The sequence below is a fragment of the Myxine glutinosa genome, chromosome 11 (genome assembly GCF_964187855.1).
Source record: "Myxine glutinosa chromosome 11, kmMyxGlut1.1, whole genome shotgun sequence".
Taxonomy (NCBI): domain Eukaryota; kingdom Metazoa; phylum Chordata; class Myxini; order Myxiniformes; family Myxinidae; genus Myxine; species Myxine glutinosa.
Genome location: NC_136271.1, coordinates 110,414,935 through 110,430,987, shown reverse-complemented (window position 1 = coordinate 110,430,987; position 16,053 = coordinate 110,414,935). Strand labels below are relative to the sequence as shown.

General features: G+C 43.1%; 1 protein-coding gene across 1 annotated transcript in view; it reads left to right on the top strand.

Annotated features, from left to right (window-relative positions):
• The window catches only part of LOC137436993 (protein kinase C delta type-like), a 79,242-nt gene that overhangs the window by 31,483 nt on the left and 31,706 nt on the right, over positions 1–16,053 (top strand). Inside the window, exons 5-10 of the mRNA XM_068131274.2 lie at positions 6,260–6,366; positions 9,917–9,986; positions 10,222–10,382; positions 10,621–10,794; positions 13,521–13,612; positions 15,819–15,881. Coding sequence (XP_067987375.2) covers positions 6,260–6,366; positions 9,917–9,986; positions 10,222–10,382; positions 10,621–10,794; positions 13,521–13,612; positions 15,819–15,881 — 667 coding nt within the window. The remainder of the gene's footprint in view (positions 1–6,259; positions 6,367–9,916; positions 9,987–10,221; positions 10,383–10,620; positions 10,795–13,520; positions 13,613–15,818; positions 15,882–16,053) is intronic.

The window sequence follows — 16,053 nt, the reverse complement described above, 5'->3', positions numbered from 1 at the left end:
CGGCCGCGAGATTTCTAAAATATAATTCTTCGTCAATGTTAGAATATCTGACGCCGTTTTCACCCTCCGAAACGCGTAATAATATTTTTTCAAATGCTCGAATCTCATTGGTTCTGGTGTTTGATGACGATTTTCGTTGAAGATAACGAGGTTGGTCTTAACGTATTTTAATTACTAATTAGAGGTTTCATTAGATTGTGAATCAAAGAACGACGGGTGAAACAAACTCCTATTGAACTTTTTCGCAATTGTTTTATGCAAATTTCCGCATCCGGTCGATGGCGGCCACCATTGAGTGATTTCATTCTAGAAATATTTTTGCAAATGCTCGACTCTCATTGGGTCCGGTGTTTGGTGACGCGTTTTGTTGAAGATAACCAGGCCCGTGCGGGCCGATGTTGGTCTTAAATTATTTGATTAATACATTGGAGGTGCATAAGATTGTGAATCAAACGATGACGGGTGAAAGAAACTCCTAATGAACGTTTTAAATTTGTTATGCATACTTCCGCATCCGCAAGATGGCTGCCTCCACTGCGCTTCGGATTCTCGAGCCAAGGCATAATCAGGTTTTCAACATAATACGTACTCGTTTATTGACAACACCGGCTTTGCCGGCTACTAGTACCCGACTGCAAAGCCGCAATGAGCCGGCGAAGCCAAAGCCTCTTGCCACTATTTTACCCATCACTATGGCATCAGTAGGTTAGGTAGTAGGTAGGTGTAGTAGGTACCGTCGGTGTAGTAGGTGTAGTAGGTACCATTTGCGTTCTGGATGAGATTAAAATTGATAAAATTTACTTCTTGATTAATTAGGTGAATTCCGTCTCAACTTCGGATATTTCCGGCCATGAAAAATTATCCCCGACGGCCGCGAGATTTCTAAAAAATAATTCTTCGTCAATTTTAGAATATTGACGCCGTTTTCACCCTCTGAAACGCGTAATAAGCTTTAAAAAAATATTTTTCAAATGCTCGAATCTCATTGGTTCCGGTGTTTGATGACGATTTTCGTTGAAGATAACGAGGTTGGTCTTAACGTATTTTAATTACAAATTAGAGGTGCATTAGATTGTGAATCAAACAAATACGGGTGAAACAAACTCCTATTGAACTTTTTCGCATTTGTTTTATGCAAACTTCCGCATCCGGCCGATGGCGGCCTCCATTGCGTGATTTGGTTTTAGAAATATTTTTTCAAATGCTCGAATCTCATTGGTTCCGTTGTTTGGTGACGCTTTTCGTTGAAGATAACCAGGCCCGTGCGGGCCGAGGTTGGTCTTAAAGTATTTTAATAATAAATTGGAGGTGCATAAGATTGTGAATCAAACAAAGACGGGTGAAAGAAACTCCTATTGAACGTTTTTCAATTTGCTATGCATACTTCCGCATCCGCAAGATGGCGGCCTCCATTGCGCTTCGGAATTCTCAAGCCAAGGGATACAGCACAATCTGGTTTTCGACATAATACGTACGCGTTTATTGACAACACCGGCTTCGCCGGCTACTAAACTAAATCAAAATAACAAACACAATCAGACACAACTTGAACCACACATAGATGGGATATGGGGTTACTGTTATAACTCTTAACCAAAATGTAATTACTGCTCAGTATGATTAGCTAAAACAGAGAAAACACAGAATCATTCCAATCAACGGATTGTCTCTGCACCAACATTACAAGGGCTGATTTCTGATGGTCGTTATTCACTATCACAATATCTCAATGGTTTTCGAATCACACGGCCTGATCTGGTCGAGTACGGAGAGTTCTCCGGCCTTGTTGTCTCAGCACTCTCGTCATCCTTGGAGCTGGAGCAGCCGTTAGTTTCCATTGCTGAAGCGTCATTGTTGAAATGTACGTGTCGAGCAGTTGGTAGACTTTGATGTGTTGGTTGGGTCAGTTCGTCCTTCCACTTGGCACCACAATCGGGTGGATGAAGTTCACGCAAGTGTGCCCTGGTTCTTCGAAGACGCGTCCCGTTAGGCGTCTGTACTATATACAAGCGGGGTTCATTACAGCGAGCCACAACTTTCCCGTGGTACCATTGGTGCGTGTCCTTGTTCAGAATCCGAACCCGATGTCCAATAGCCAATTCAGGTAATTGCGGCCCAGCCGTTCTGTTGTATTGCTTCGCCATCCGGTCTCCACGTTCCTTCAATCGTTCCTGAATTTCCTGATGCCTTTGTTGTGCAGGAACCAACAGACCACTTGGTAGGTTGGTGCGTATGGGCCGGTTGAACAGCATTTCGCTTGGACTTGGGAGGTGGGAATGTACAGGTGTGCACCTCAGGTGTTGTAGTGCAATATCTATGTCACTCCCTGATCTAATACACTTTTTGATCATGTTATTCACTGTTTGAACTTGTCTCTCAATCAATCCATTACTGCGTGGATACCTCGGCGATGTTGTCGTGTTTTACATTCCATTTGGTACACATATCACGGTATGACTTACCCACATATTGAGGTCCATTGTCTGATATGACCTCCAGAGGTGGGCTGAACATACTGAAACATTCAGATGTGACCTTGGCTACTGCACTGCTCGTCGTGTATTCCATTCTCTTCACAACTGGGTACTTGGTGTAATAATCCGTCACGAAGAGGTAGGTCTGCCGGTGTAGCTCACACATCACTGGCTACTTTTGTCCATGGTACCACTGGCATCTCATGAGCTATCATAGCCTCACGCCTTTGTTCTGGTTGGTTCTCTTGACATGCCTTAAATGTTGACAACTCTCTCAATGTCCAGATATATACTTGGCCAGTAAACACATTCGCGTGCCAGACGTTTTGTCTTTTCGATCCCCATTGGCGCCTCATGGAGCTGGTCGAGGATATCCTTACGTAGCTGCTCTGGAATTAGTACCTGTCGACCTTTGAAGAGAACACCATCACAAATACCAATTTCATCACGGTATGGCCAGTACGGACGTAGGTCCACAGGCAGCTCTGTAATCCTAGCAGGCCACCCTCGATGAACAACCTGCTGCAATGCTTGAAAGGTTCTATCAGCCTTTCCACACTCTCTGAGTTGGTCCTGTTTCCTTGAGCTGAAATCAATGAGGTCAAAGCGATGATGAGCATCCACATCATCAAGCTCAATACCATCTACACGTGTGTCCAACTGCAGTTCCTGATTGTTCTCTGGGTTCGGTAGCCTCGACAGCGTGTCTGATAGCATCATCTCACGGCCGGCCTTATACTCCAGATCAAAATCGTAGCCTTGGATTTTCACAAGAAGGCACTGAAGCCGTGGAGGGGCGCTTGTAAGCAGTTTGCTGATGATCATGACCAATGGTTTGTGGTCTGTGTACACCTTGAAGCGTTTCCCAAACACGTAAGTATGGAACTTCTGTATGCCAGCAACAAGGGCCAGGGTTTCTTGTTCAATGTTTGAATATGCAGACTGAGTGGGTGTCAGTTCGTGACGCAAAAGCAACAGGCTTGTCATACTGCAAAAGGCATGCACCCAGTCCCTTCTGTGACGCATCTACTTCCAAAACTGTCTCCTTGTCATGATGATAGTATGTTAGACATGCATCTGCATCAACACCCTGTTTCAGTTGCTCAAATGCAAACTGGTGGTCTTCCTGCCACATGAATGGCACTCCATTCTTCAGTAAATCTCGGAGGGGTGCCACTTTATCCGCAAAGTGGGGAATATGTGGTGACAGATAGTTCATCAGTCCAATGAATCGGCTCAAGTCTTCCTTATCCTGCGGTGACGGCATCTTCCGGATGTTGCAGATCTTCCCAGGATCAGGTGAGATTCCTTGTTTGCTGTAGATCGAGCCGAAGAAGTTGATATGGTCGGTCTTGATGATACATTTCAAAGAGTTGAAAACCAGACCCTCTCTTCGTGCTACTTTCATCAGGTTCAGAAGATTACGATCATGCTCCTCTTCAGTTCGTCCTGATACTGCCACATCATCGGAGATACCAATACAGCCTGGTGCTTGCTCCAGTATGCGGTCCATGGCTTGCTAGAACAGATCCTGGCTGACACATAACCCAAAAGGCAATCTCTTGAAGCAGCAGCGCCCAAAAGGTGTGCGGAATGTGGTCAAATCCTGGCTTTCCTCATCCAGATGCACAGCCCAATAGCCAGACCGAGCATCTAATTTTGAGAATATCGTGGCGTCAGCAAATTCTGGGTTCAGCTCGTCTAATGTCGGTATTTTATGTGGACACCTCTTCAGCCAAGAGTTCAGGCGTTTCGGATCTAGACATACTCTTAAGCTCCCATCTTTCTTTACACTATTACAGATGGAAGAGCACCAATCCGTATAATCGTCCACTTTCCTGATGATACCCTGTTTTTCCATTTTCATTAGTTCCTCCTTCAACTTCCCTTTGATGTGAACACTACACTTCCTTCGTGCGTCAATCGATGCCTTTGCATCAGGCTTTAGATGAAGCCTCACTTTTCCTTTAAAATTCCCAATGCAGTCAAACCTGTCCGGGAACAGCCTTTTCAAATCATCCACGGAATTCACCTTGTAGGGTTGTTCCTCGTGGCGCATTGGTTTCGGAATCCTTGATGCTGGAGGTGCAGCCTTCTGCAATGTCCTCCATTTCCCAGCAATGCTGTTTATGGTGACGATGTTGAGCCGTTCACACGCTGGTAGTCCAAGTACTGCAGGTCCAGGTACTTCAACCACATAGAACCTGTACTTGAACCAATCTAAGTCTTTATATCGACACAAGAGCTTTAGGATTCCGTGACACTTGATCTCACTGCCATTGTAAGCAGTGAGCTTGGTCCCACCAAGTGGAGTCAGTTTTGACATCCATGTGTTTCCATACATGTCCTTCACAATACACGTTGGCAAAGTATTCCCTGATGCACCAGTATCCACTTTCAACTGCAGTTTGTATACACCTTTCATGTCAGGGCATACAATGTTCAACAATGGGTACACTTCATCCCTCGTCTCCTTCATACACAGTGCGGATACCCTGATCACGTGAACCGGCTTCGTGTGTTCATATGCGTCAGTGTCACTTTCGTAACTGTCTTCATCGCCTTCAGTAAAATACCCAGACACTTCATTCACCGAGGTCCCATTATTGTTACTTCCCCGAAGCATACTTCTCAAGTTGCTTCTGCTGACTCGACAGCCTCTTCCACCCATTGCATGTTGAAAATGTCTTGCTCTTGGACGTTTCCGGAGCTTTTAACGAACATGGTGACAAGGGCAGTTTCGATCAAACTGCCGGAGTTTTGGGAACGACAGGCTACCATTTGGTTCGCACAAGCTGAGGCCCAGTTCGCCATTCGGAGCATTTTTGCTGACGACACTAAGTATTATTATGTCGTGTCTGCGCTCAGTGGCTCCACAGCGACCAGGGTGGTGAGCCTTCTCCAGGATCCTCCGGAGGGCGGCAGGTACGAGACGCTGAAGGCACTGCTACTTGATACCTTCGAGCTCACGAGACTTTTAGTAAACTTTTTTTTTTTTGGAGACTTCGAGCGAGATTTTGAATGTATGCAAATTAGGTGTCAACAAATGACCCAATGTTATAAATACTGTTATTATTGTATTCCTTGACCCTGAAAATATGGGAATAGACACCAGAATTGTGTCTACGAGTCTCAGATCCCGAGATATAGGCAAAAGTAGTTTGAATGGTGGCCATTTTGAATTTGTGCTGTTAGGCACTGTTCCACAACTTCAATTTTCTTATACTTCTGATATGTTGTTTTATTAGCTATTCCAAATTAAATGCAGGTAAAATGGATTCTGTTGCAATTTGTTTTGGGTTGACCCCTTTTTCATATTTTGATTTGACTACCCGCCCCCATCGAGCCTACGCCGCTGGCGGGCACCGTTGCGGCTGCCACTACGGCCCAGCGGCGGGAGCCCCCAGGCTTGTGCTTTTACCACGCAAGGTTTGGTCCCATGGCATGCCGGCCACCCTGCAACTTCAGCGAGTCGGGAAACGGGGTGGCCGGTGCTCATTAACTGACATGAGCGTCGGCCATTCGGGCAGTTTGTTGTTCATTTCGGACACCGACTCCGGACGGGATAGCCTCAGATGGATTTGGATAAACCGGTGCATGGGAGAAAGTTGGTTTTTGTTTAAGTATTCTGAGGGGCAAGCAATATTAGACGTGGAAATGGAAGACCAAACTTTTTATGAGGGGGCAGCTTGCAGTCTCTGCCTTTTGGCCTTTGTAAACAGTCATATTCTGCATCGTTGAGGTTGTCCCTTACAACATCGTACCTCATTGCTTGCCTGTTGCAGAGTGTGACATGAATATACACCATCGGTGTATTGACAAGGTGGCAGACTTGTGTGGAATTAATCAGACGCGCTTTATCGACATCGTGCACAGAATGAAGATCCTTAAGGTGAGTGACACACAAAACATGGCACCTGTGATTTCCATCAAATCAGAACATCAGCACAGTAACATTTCACATTGAAATAGGTTAATATTAAAGACTGTTTTTAAGATCCACCCCAGGATACTGTAGGAACCGCCTTTAGAGGTCATTTTTTCCCCGCAGAGCAGAGGTTGGCCTTTTTCGGACACCATGGTCCCCTTTTTGAAGCAATATTTTACGGCCGGATGCCCTTCCTGCCACCAACCCTATTAGTCACCTCTTGTGACACACAGGGAATTACCAGTGAACTGGTGCTCAATTTGCCGACCTCGGAAGGATGACAGGCTGAGTCAACCCCCCTGGCGTTAATTCAGCGATCGACCGGGATTTGAACCCAGGATCCTAAGCCGGCACCCTAACCGCTAAGAACCCAGGATCCTAGGATCCCAAGCCCTAACCGCTAAGCAACACCAGGCCAGCCACCCCAGGATACTGTATAAATTTGCCAATCTGCCATTGCCAAAACAGTAGGCTATTGGTGGAACCACCGATCTGAGTGGGCACCGAGACCAACTGAGCATGTTGGCTCAAGATTTGTATTTGACCATCTTCAGAGAGCTACCTTGGCACTACTTTGTCTGGAGATTCCACAAGTACACTGGTCCATCCTGCTCGACGATTCTCTCCCTCGAAGTCTGTTCGGGTTGATCAACAATTTCTTCAACAATAGACATGGACAGTGCCCCAGAATCATTCAACAAACTTCTACTCTTTGGCCTTCACAAGTTCATCCAATCAAAGCTAATACAAGTTCTCCACCAAGGAATTTCAATGCAGATCATTATAGAAACATCAAGCCTCAAGAAGGTTGAAAGAATCTTTTTTCAAAATGCTTAGCATCTAGCAAGGAATCAGCACGTATCATTTTAAAAGTCTTTAGCTGGGGTTTGGTTTGAGCCGCTGACCTCCCAGACTCAGAGCAGACGCACTAGCCATTACACCGTAGAGTACCAACAGCTTTCCTCCCTAATGCCTTATCTGTGGTATACCAACATGTATGGTGAGACATTTGCTTGGAGACAACTTGTTTTTATTTATTTCGCACCTGTAAAGCAAAACCAATGGAAAGGAACCTAATCAGGTAACTCTGCAAAGCACAGACCCAGTTTATTGCTGTCAGAAGCAAGCCAGAGTCAAACATTACCTCACTTGAGATTTGAACTCCCAGGCCTCATTCAGAATCCCACATTACTTCCCTGAAGGTTGGGGAGTCGAAGGCTCACAGATGCCTCAGTCTGTCCTGGCAGGAAGCTGGGGCGAAGAACCTTCTTGTTTTTTCCTCACTAAAGTCAAGGTAGTGGTTTTGATATCCTTTATTGCCTCTACTCCAGAGAAGCCATTCCTATTCTTTCTCCCCTCTGCCCTTACCCAGCTCATCCAGACCATATGTATTCTTCCAGGAATGAATTTGTTAGCCTTCTTAAGTCTAGGCTTACACATCACTTCCACTCTTTCATCCACCTTTTCTTTCATTTGTGGAAGCGCATCCGCCCGTCCGGTCTTGTGCTCCTCGAAGAGATCTCCAGTCCTTCAAGGTCATGGTCTGCTGCCATTCCATGCTGTCTCCCATACCTATCCATGCGTTGCTATTCACTCTGGTGTTGCTTATCCATGTCTCTTGTCCACCTGGTCCCCTCTGCCCCACCTTCTGTTTTATTTCTGTTTGGTAACCATTATGAGCCTCAATATCTGCACAAAGAGAAAAAAAAATTTTAAACCAGAGCCTCTCCAACAAAATCCACATAGGAGGGGCACCATCTCTGATCACTGGCCATGACAAAATGCTTCAAAATTGAGACATACTTTTCACTTCACCTGGGAACAAATAGCAAAACGTCCCTCATGACAATCTACAGAAGGTTTTCCCCCCCCCAATGGAGAATGTACTTGTATCATCTATTGATGAGATTGCCGCTCACACTCTACTCTACAGGTTTTGCAGTTTTGGTGCACAAACAAAAAGACAGCACTGGTGACATATTTGGTGGTTGTCATGCTCAGCAACAACCCACATTTTGACTGTGTTAGAACAATGGATATATCCACATGTGTTGCTGGCCTTTGTCAAGGAATATGATTCCCGCCCGACAGCTGGCATAGGTGGGGCATAGGTGGTGTGGGGTATCTCGGGTTGCAAATTCAGATCGGACTCCGTTGCTATATTTAGCAACAAAAGTTTATGAACCACCCTTAGAGGCCATTTTTCCCCCACAGAGTGGGTGTTGGCCTTTTTTGGGCACCGTGATCCCCATTTTGGAGCAATGTTTTACGGCCGGATGCCCTTCCTGCCGCCAACCCTGTTAGTCGCCTCTTGCGACACACAAAGAATTACCAGTGAACTGGTACTCAATTTGCTGACCTCAGAAGGATGACAGGTTGTCAAACCCCCTGGTGTTAATTCAGGGATCGACCAGGATTCAAACCCAGGATCCTAGGATCCCAAGCCAGCACCCTAACCGCAAAGCCAACACCAGGCTCAGCAACAGAAGTTTATGAGAAATGAAATATTTCCAATGGCCAGCGATGTTACCCTTGCTCCAACGAATATCCCGATGTTAACTATGGCCTGTGCATTCTCTCATCCTTCCAAATGAACATGTAGGAACCGCGCTTGACAAATATGTCATATTTGAAGTTGTACTGAACAGCTCACACATAGTAATTATAACTAAGTATGGACATCGGGGAACGTCTGGATGATTATGTGGATTTGTCAATGGCACGTCATTATCCCCACGCTTTTTCAAAAAACAAAACGGGAGATATTGTAATCTGTTCCGTCCAGCTGTCTGTCCATCCGTTACGGAGTCTCCTCCTAAACCGTTGCGCAGAAATTTGCCAAATTTGGTAGTTATGATCACCATATGGCAAAACGGTGCAAGTGCAGTATCATTTTTTGGCCCCACACCTAGAGCAGGTTCAAAAGATCAAATAGCAAAAAATGCAATTACAGGTGCATTTTAAAACATTTTAAAAACTAAACTTCGTAGATGCAATCAACATTGTGGGAAGCATTAAATATGTAACAATTTTTTGGGATTTTACCCCCGGTACCCAATACCCAAAGGGGACATGCCCAAAGGGGATGGGGACTTAGTGTCACAGGGGTCAAAATGGGAACAATTTAACTCAAAATTTGATATTGGGTCATTTCTGGTAGAACCTTTTGCCATATTTCAACTTTGCTTTAGGTGGGAAGCTTGGGGATTTGTGATGGCACGCCTTAGACTTAACTCTAGATTTTAATTGTATCCATCATCATTTAATGGCAAGTTCACAAATGTTTTCTTGTGCAGACAATGGAACTTGTTCATGATTTTTGCTATAATTTTCTAGGCAAGCGGTTCTGATCACATTCCTCACATCCCTCACAAAAGCGGTCCTCACATTCTAAGCACCAGGTACAAATATTTGATCCAAAGGGTTGGAAAATTTGGAGCTGTAGGGAAGAGGACCTGAATGATGATGTGTGTTTTTTTTTAGCAAGGATAAAAAGTGTCATTCGAAATAACAGGTGCAGAACAAAAACGATGGCAAGCCAGATGAGGAGGAAGCCACACAGTCTACGAAGCTGCCGCAAACAGGTGTGGCCTAAGTATTTTATTTCCGTGTGTTTTGAGATTATATATCAAGGTATATAAACACTAAGCAAGTTTGTTGACATATTACATTAAAGAGCAAATGAAAACTGAAGTGTAAATTAACTTTTTGGATATTTTCATTTCAAAATAATTGATATAGTTAGAGGTGAAAGAGAGCCTCCATAGGGGGCTGCGGAGCATATACCTGTGTATGATGTGAAACCTTTGTGTTCAGTAGGAAAAGCAAACATAGGATGGGAAAAGGAGGTGAGTGATGAAAACGGGAGAGGGGATGAACCATCATCTGCAGTTGTGTCAGAGGATCTCGACGACAACAAAGTGCTTTCTCCAAAGGACTTCAACTTCCACAAAGTCATTGGGAGAGGCAGCTTTGGCAAGGTAAAGGTGAAAAGAAGAGTTGGTAAAAACCTGAAAGTTTGTTTCAGGTCGGATGTCAATGGGCGGTATCGATTTTTACACCTGCAGAAAATATTCAGGGAAGGAAAAGTAATAACGAGCATGGAAAACCGAAACTGTTGAGAAACGTTGAACTGAACTTTAACTTCCGAAGAGGTAATGACAGGAAACTTCCGGAAACCGTTTGACCACAATACGACACCTGTGTGTTTAACTCCAGGTGCTATTGGCTGAATTTCACTCAAGTGGACAATACTTTGCCATAAAAGTACTGAAAAAGACTGTGGTCGTAACAGACAATGACGTGGAGGGCAGCATGGTGGAGAAGAGGACGATGCGCCTGGCACTTGAAAGCCCTTTTTTCGCCAAGCTGTTGGGCACTTTCCAATCGAAGGCAAGTATGAATCCGTGGGAATCGTTTGCTTTAAATTGCTAAACTCCTGACACCACTTCAAATTGCTAAACTCCTGACACCACTTCAAATTGCTAAACTCCTGACCACTTCAAATTGCTAAACTCCTGACACCACTTCAAATTGCTAAACTCCTGACACCACTTCAAATTGCTAAACTCCTGACACCACTTCAAATTGCTAAACTCCTGACACCACTTCTAATTGCTAAACTCCTGACACCACTTCAAATTGCTAAACTCCTGACACCACTTCTAATTGCTAAACTCCTGACACCACTTCAAATTGCTAAATTCCTGACACCACTTCAAATTGCTAAATTCCTGACACCACTTTAAATTGCTAAACTCCTGACACCACTTCAAATTGCTAAACTCCTGACACCACTTCAAATTGCTAAATTCCTGACACCACTTCAAATTGCTAAACTCCTGACACCACTTCAAATTGCTAAACTCCTGACACCACTTCAAATTGCTAAACTCCTGACACCACTTCAAATTGCTAAACTCCTGGCACCACTTCAAATTGCTAAACTCCTGACACCACTTCAAATTGCTAAACTCCATGGCAAGGACACTCCATGGGTTTAATACAAACACAACTCTACCAATATACAAACCTATTAACATATAAGGTACCTGCCAGTCATCTTTAAAACAGCTGTTCACCACCATCTCTTATCTTCCCCCATCCAAAACCTTGATTTTTTCTACCCCCGTTAATTGACCCCAGATCCACTTTTCTGAAATACTGACTTCTTTCCTAGAAGTCCTTGCAGTGTCCATGTGTTTTATACCTCTCCCACCCACCAACCCCCTCCCACGCCTCCTCCGCCCAAGCCCTCTCCCTCCCACAGATCTCCCAATGTCCCTGCTCTCAAATGTTGTACTTGTGTGCTTCCCCCTCTCTCCCCATTTTGTCTCCTGCTCGCTTTATTTTGTCTTATGTGTCCATTTTTTTTTGTCATTAATGTTAGCTCTGACACGAGCCTCGATCTTGTACACACAAACAAAAAAATAAAAAATAAAAAATCTGTGGAGGATTTCACATCAACTTTTGTATTGCATCACGGAGCGATAAAACTGACCGAATCAACATGGCTGTTGTAGGGTTTGTTTCTACAATTAATCCCCCCCCCCCCCCCCATTTTTATTGGTACCACAGAGTTTCTTCGACCCCCTAGTTTCTTTGATCTATTAAACCACCATTTAGGAAATTATTTTTCTGTATTTACATTTCTGCGAATGTTATGTTTTCACCCATGTCTGTTTTTTATTTGCGAAATTCAATTTCATTAATGAACAGGATTATAAGTAATTGAATTGATATATGTGGGAAAATTACACGCCCAAACTAGGTATCGAACCCAGGTCCACTGGTGAACCGTTTGCAGGTTGAAGAGAGCACTAGTACGCTTCACTAGAGAACCTGGGTTCGATACCTGGCCTGCGCATGTAATTTTCCCACATATATCAATTCAATTATTTATAATCCTGTTCATTAATGTAATTGTTTCTACACCCCCAGTGGTGTTTGTAATAGCAGACATGGATTTGTCCCCCCCATTGGAGAAAGACCCTCTCGTGTTCAGGTCGTGGGTGTTCCTGTGGTTGGCAGCGAGTGCCCCGGAAGCATTGACGGAAAGAGAGTGGCAATCGTATGTGTAGGAAAATTTCATGCTTGGTCAGGGTCACCCAGATAGCTCAGATGGCAGAGCACTGGCACGGTTTTCCAGAGGACCTGGGTTTGATTCCTGGTCTGGGAATGTAATTTACCCACATATGTTAATTGAAAATCTTTTTTTTTTTCAAGTATATTGGTTGGTTGCATATGTGTTATTCTGTGTGTTTGTATGTCAAGTGCCTACAGGTCACAATTTCAAACCGATCTTTACGAAACTCCACCAAATGGTAGAGTTGGTCATAAAGAAGAAGCCTATTGATTTTAGGGCCAAAAGGTCAACAAAGGCCAAAGGTCAACAACACTGTCGAACTTATAAAATCCTCAATTTTCATCTGATTGACTTGGAATTTGAAGAATAAAGATTTGTATGTTTGATCACTGAATTCAACTTCCCATTATTTTGGGGGTCAACATAGGCCAAAGGTCAACAACTTAGGTGCAATGTCTAAAATCCTCAATTTTCATCTGATTGACTTGGAATTTGAAGAATAAAGATTTGCATGTTTGATCACTGAATTCAACTTCCCATTATTTTGGGGGTCAACATAGGCCAAAGGTCAACAACTTAGGTGCAATGTCTAAAATCCTCAATTTTCATCTGATTGACTTGGAATTTGAAGAATAAAGATTTGTATGTTTGATCACTGAATTCAACTTCCCATTATTTTGGGGGTCAACATAGGCCAAAGGTCAACAACTTAGGTGCAATGTCTAAAATCCTCAATTTTCATTCAATTGACTTGAACTTTGAGCAGAATTTGCATATCAGGTCACTCAATTCAACCACCAATTATTTTTGAGGTATAAAGGTCAAAAGGTCAACAGGTCGAATTTCTCAGTCAGCATAGGTCAAAAGGTCAACGCACCAATGCCTTGTAACAGAATATGGCACATCAGAATCAGAATTACATACTGTATAGTATAAGTGATTTTAGTTTAAAGTTTGGTTTTTATCCACAACGTTCACAAAGAAGCACACAGCGGATAACAAACAAATGCGTGCTTACTGCTGTCTCATGCAGGAGTACCTGTTCTTCGTGATGGAGTATTTGAAAGGAGGAGATCTGATGTTTTACATGCAGAAGAAAGGGAAGTTTAACCTTACTCTATCCACGTATGTTATTCACAAACAGGTTTCACGCCCATCCCCAGGTGGAACTCATTTACATATTTTATTTTATTTCTCTTCAAAGTTTATTTGGGCTGAAAGGATGGCATCAAGGTACGCACGTTCGTCTTTAAGCCGTTTAGCCTGGACTTGAATCCCGACCCAGCTCTAAACTGTCATCACAGTGTTTCACAGGCATGGTGAATTCATCAATAGGATGGACGCTAAACTTGGCATGAAGTCTGCCGGCATTAGTTGGTGGACATTAAAGATCCCCCGATGTCCTTCGCGAAGAGTAGGCGAGCCATTGCCGGAACCCTGAACAAATTCCAAATTCCTTCCCTGCCTTCTTGTGTCAATGTCCAGGATTGTAACCCGAGCCAAAGAAACTGCTTCGGCAGAACCAAAGCTCTGTTCTGATTTGAAGCTTGTATAACTCATCTGGGACCAGGATTGTGGTACAAGATGATGACATGGGTCACGGTGTTTCAGGCACTGGACAAACCCAATGGACCTTCATGTATATGATGGATCGTTGGATTTGAGTGGTTGGTAAAGTTTGAGACATAAAGAACAATAAACAGAGTGGCATTACTCCTGAAAATGTTCGGATCACTGCATGCCTGGTAGGTTCAGGGAAGGTTCAAAAAATTCAAAAATTCCACTATATTTGTGTACATAATAAGTAGATAGTTCCTGTACTTATTGTCAGGTGATCCAGACAGTGTTGCATTGATTCAAATCAACGAAGTTGATGATTCCCCCATTCCCCCTGACATAACCATTCCTAGGGCTCAGATAATGTCACATGGTCATAGGCATCACCAATTAGGAAAACTGTCTCCTGACAAGAATTAAATCCACCATTTTGGTCACCAAGTGACCTTAATAGATGGCCTATGCAGACTATGGAAAACTAGTCTTTATAAAGACCAATGTTCATCAGCATTGGTGGAAAAATAAAGGCAACAAATCAGGAGCCAGGAATTAATACGCTCAGTGCCGTGGGAAGGGAGATGAAGCGGAAATTCAGGTGTGAGTCTTTCTTCAGAGCAAGAGAACTAAAGATTGAGAAAAATACCTTGACAGAATAAAAATGAACACCCCTGATTGTAAACAAATGTAAATTTAATATTTTCAAACACTACGATATGACTGCAGTCAAATATGGGTTCCATATATATGCGTATCTGCACTGGCAAAAATGAATTTCTTCATAAGAAAATATTTTCTTAAAATAAGAAACGTTTTCTTGAATCAAGAAAACAATCAGAAAATCATTCTTGCAGCTAGAATTTTTCTCTCATGGTTTTCTTATTTCAAGAAAACATTTGCTATTTTAAGAAAACATTTTCTTACTTGCAGGAACCGACAGAACATCCGCGCAATGTAAAATGTAACTTAAAGTCTTCAACTCTCCGCTCGCCTCCCTACCCAAACCCTCATCCCCCCCCTCCCAACCCTAAGGCATTAATCCACTCGCCTTCAAACCCACTCCCCACCCATCATGGTCACCTGTCCAACTCACAATCCCGCGAGATATGCAAAAAACATATGTGACCATGAGCAGGTTAATTGTGCCTATAAACGACTCAAAATAAATTATCTTCTTCCTCATGTGTGTGTGTGTGTATATATATATATATATATATATATATATATATATATATATATAAACATATCGTTAAAAGTAAATAATGACCTCGTAAAAGACATTTATAATGACATGGGTTTAAGCCCTGCTTGAGAGAATGACACGTAGTTATTTGGGTAGTGTATAAGACAGACCGCTGCTTCAATCGCTGAGGCCTAGTACAATACATGAGAGTGTACATATGCAGAAGATTTTGTTTTGTAATCTTATTCAAACTTAGCAGACAGATAATAAATGATGGCTTACATATGCACGTCATTTTTTTACAAGATCAGATCCAAGATGGCCGACTAGCGACCATTTTGTTAAACGTGTCCCCAACCATTTCTCAACATGCATTTACCGATGTTGTTCAAACTTGGCACAAAGACGATGCATGAGAGTGTACATATTTTGCAGAAGATTTTGTTTTGTATTCCGACGAAAGATGGCCGACTGACGGCCTTTAACGCTGTACAGCAAAATTACTAAAACCAAGGTGACTATACCATTTTATGTCTTTTTCTTCTCAGTAATCTTGTACCAATAACTGGATGTACATCGTCTGTGCTAATGCAGGTTCTATGCTGCGGAAATTGTTATTGCTCTTCAGTTCCTGCATTCCAGAGGAATCATTTACAGGTTGGTAATGACATCATGAACATTACTTATTTACAACAACAATAATTGCAAGCTGGATTCCTGCTTACATTATATTAGCTAAAGGTTTTTCACTTTACCGGCATCTTCCTTAAATTAGACATTTATCGCCACTTTCCTTGCATCACGGACATTATTAGTGTCTCTCCTTACC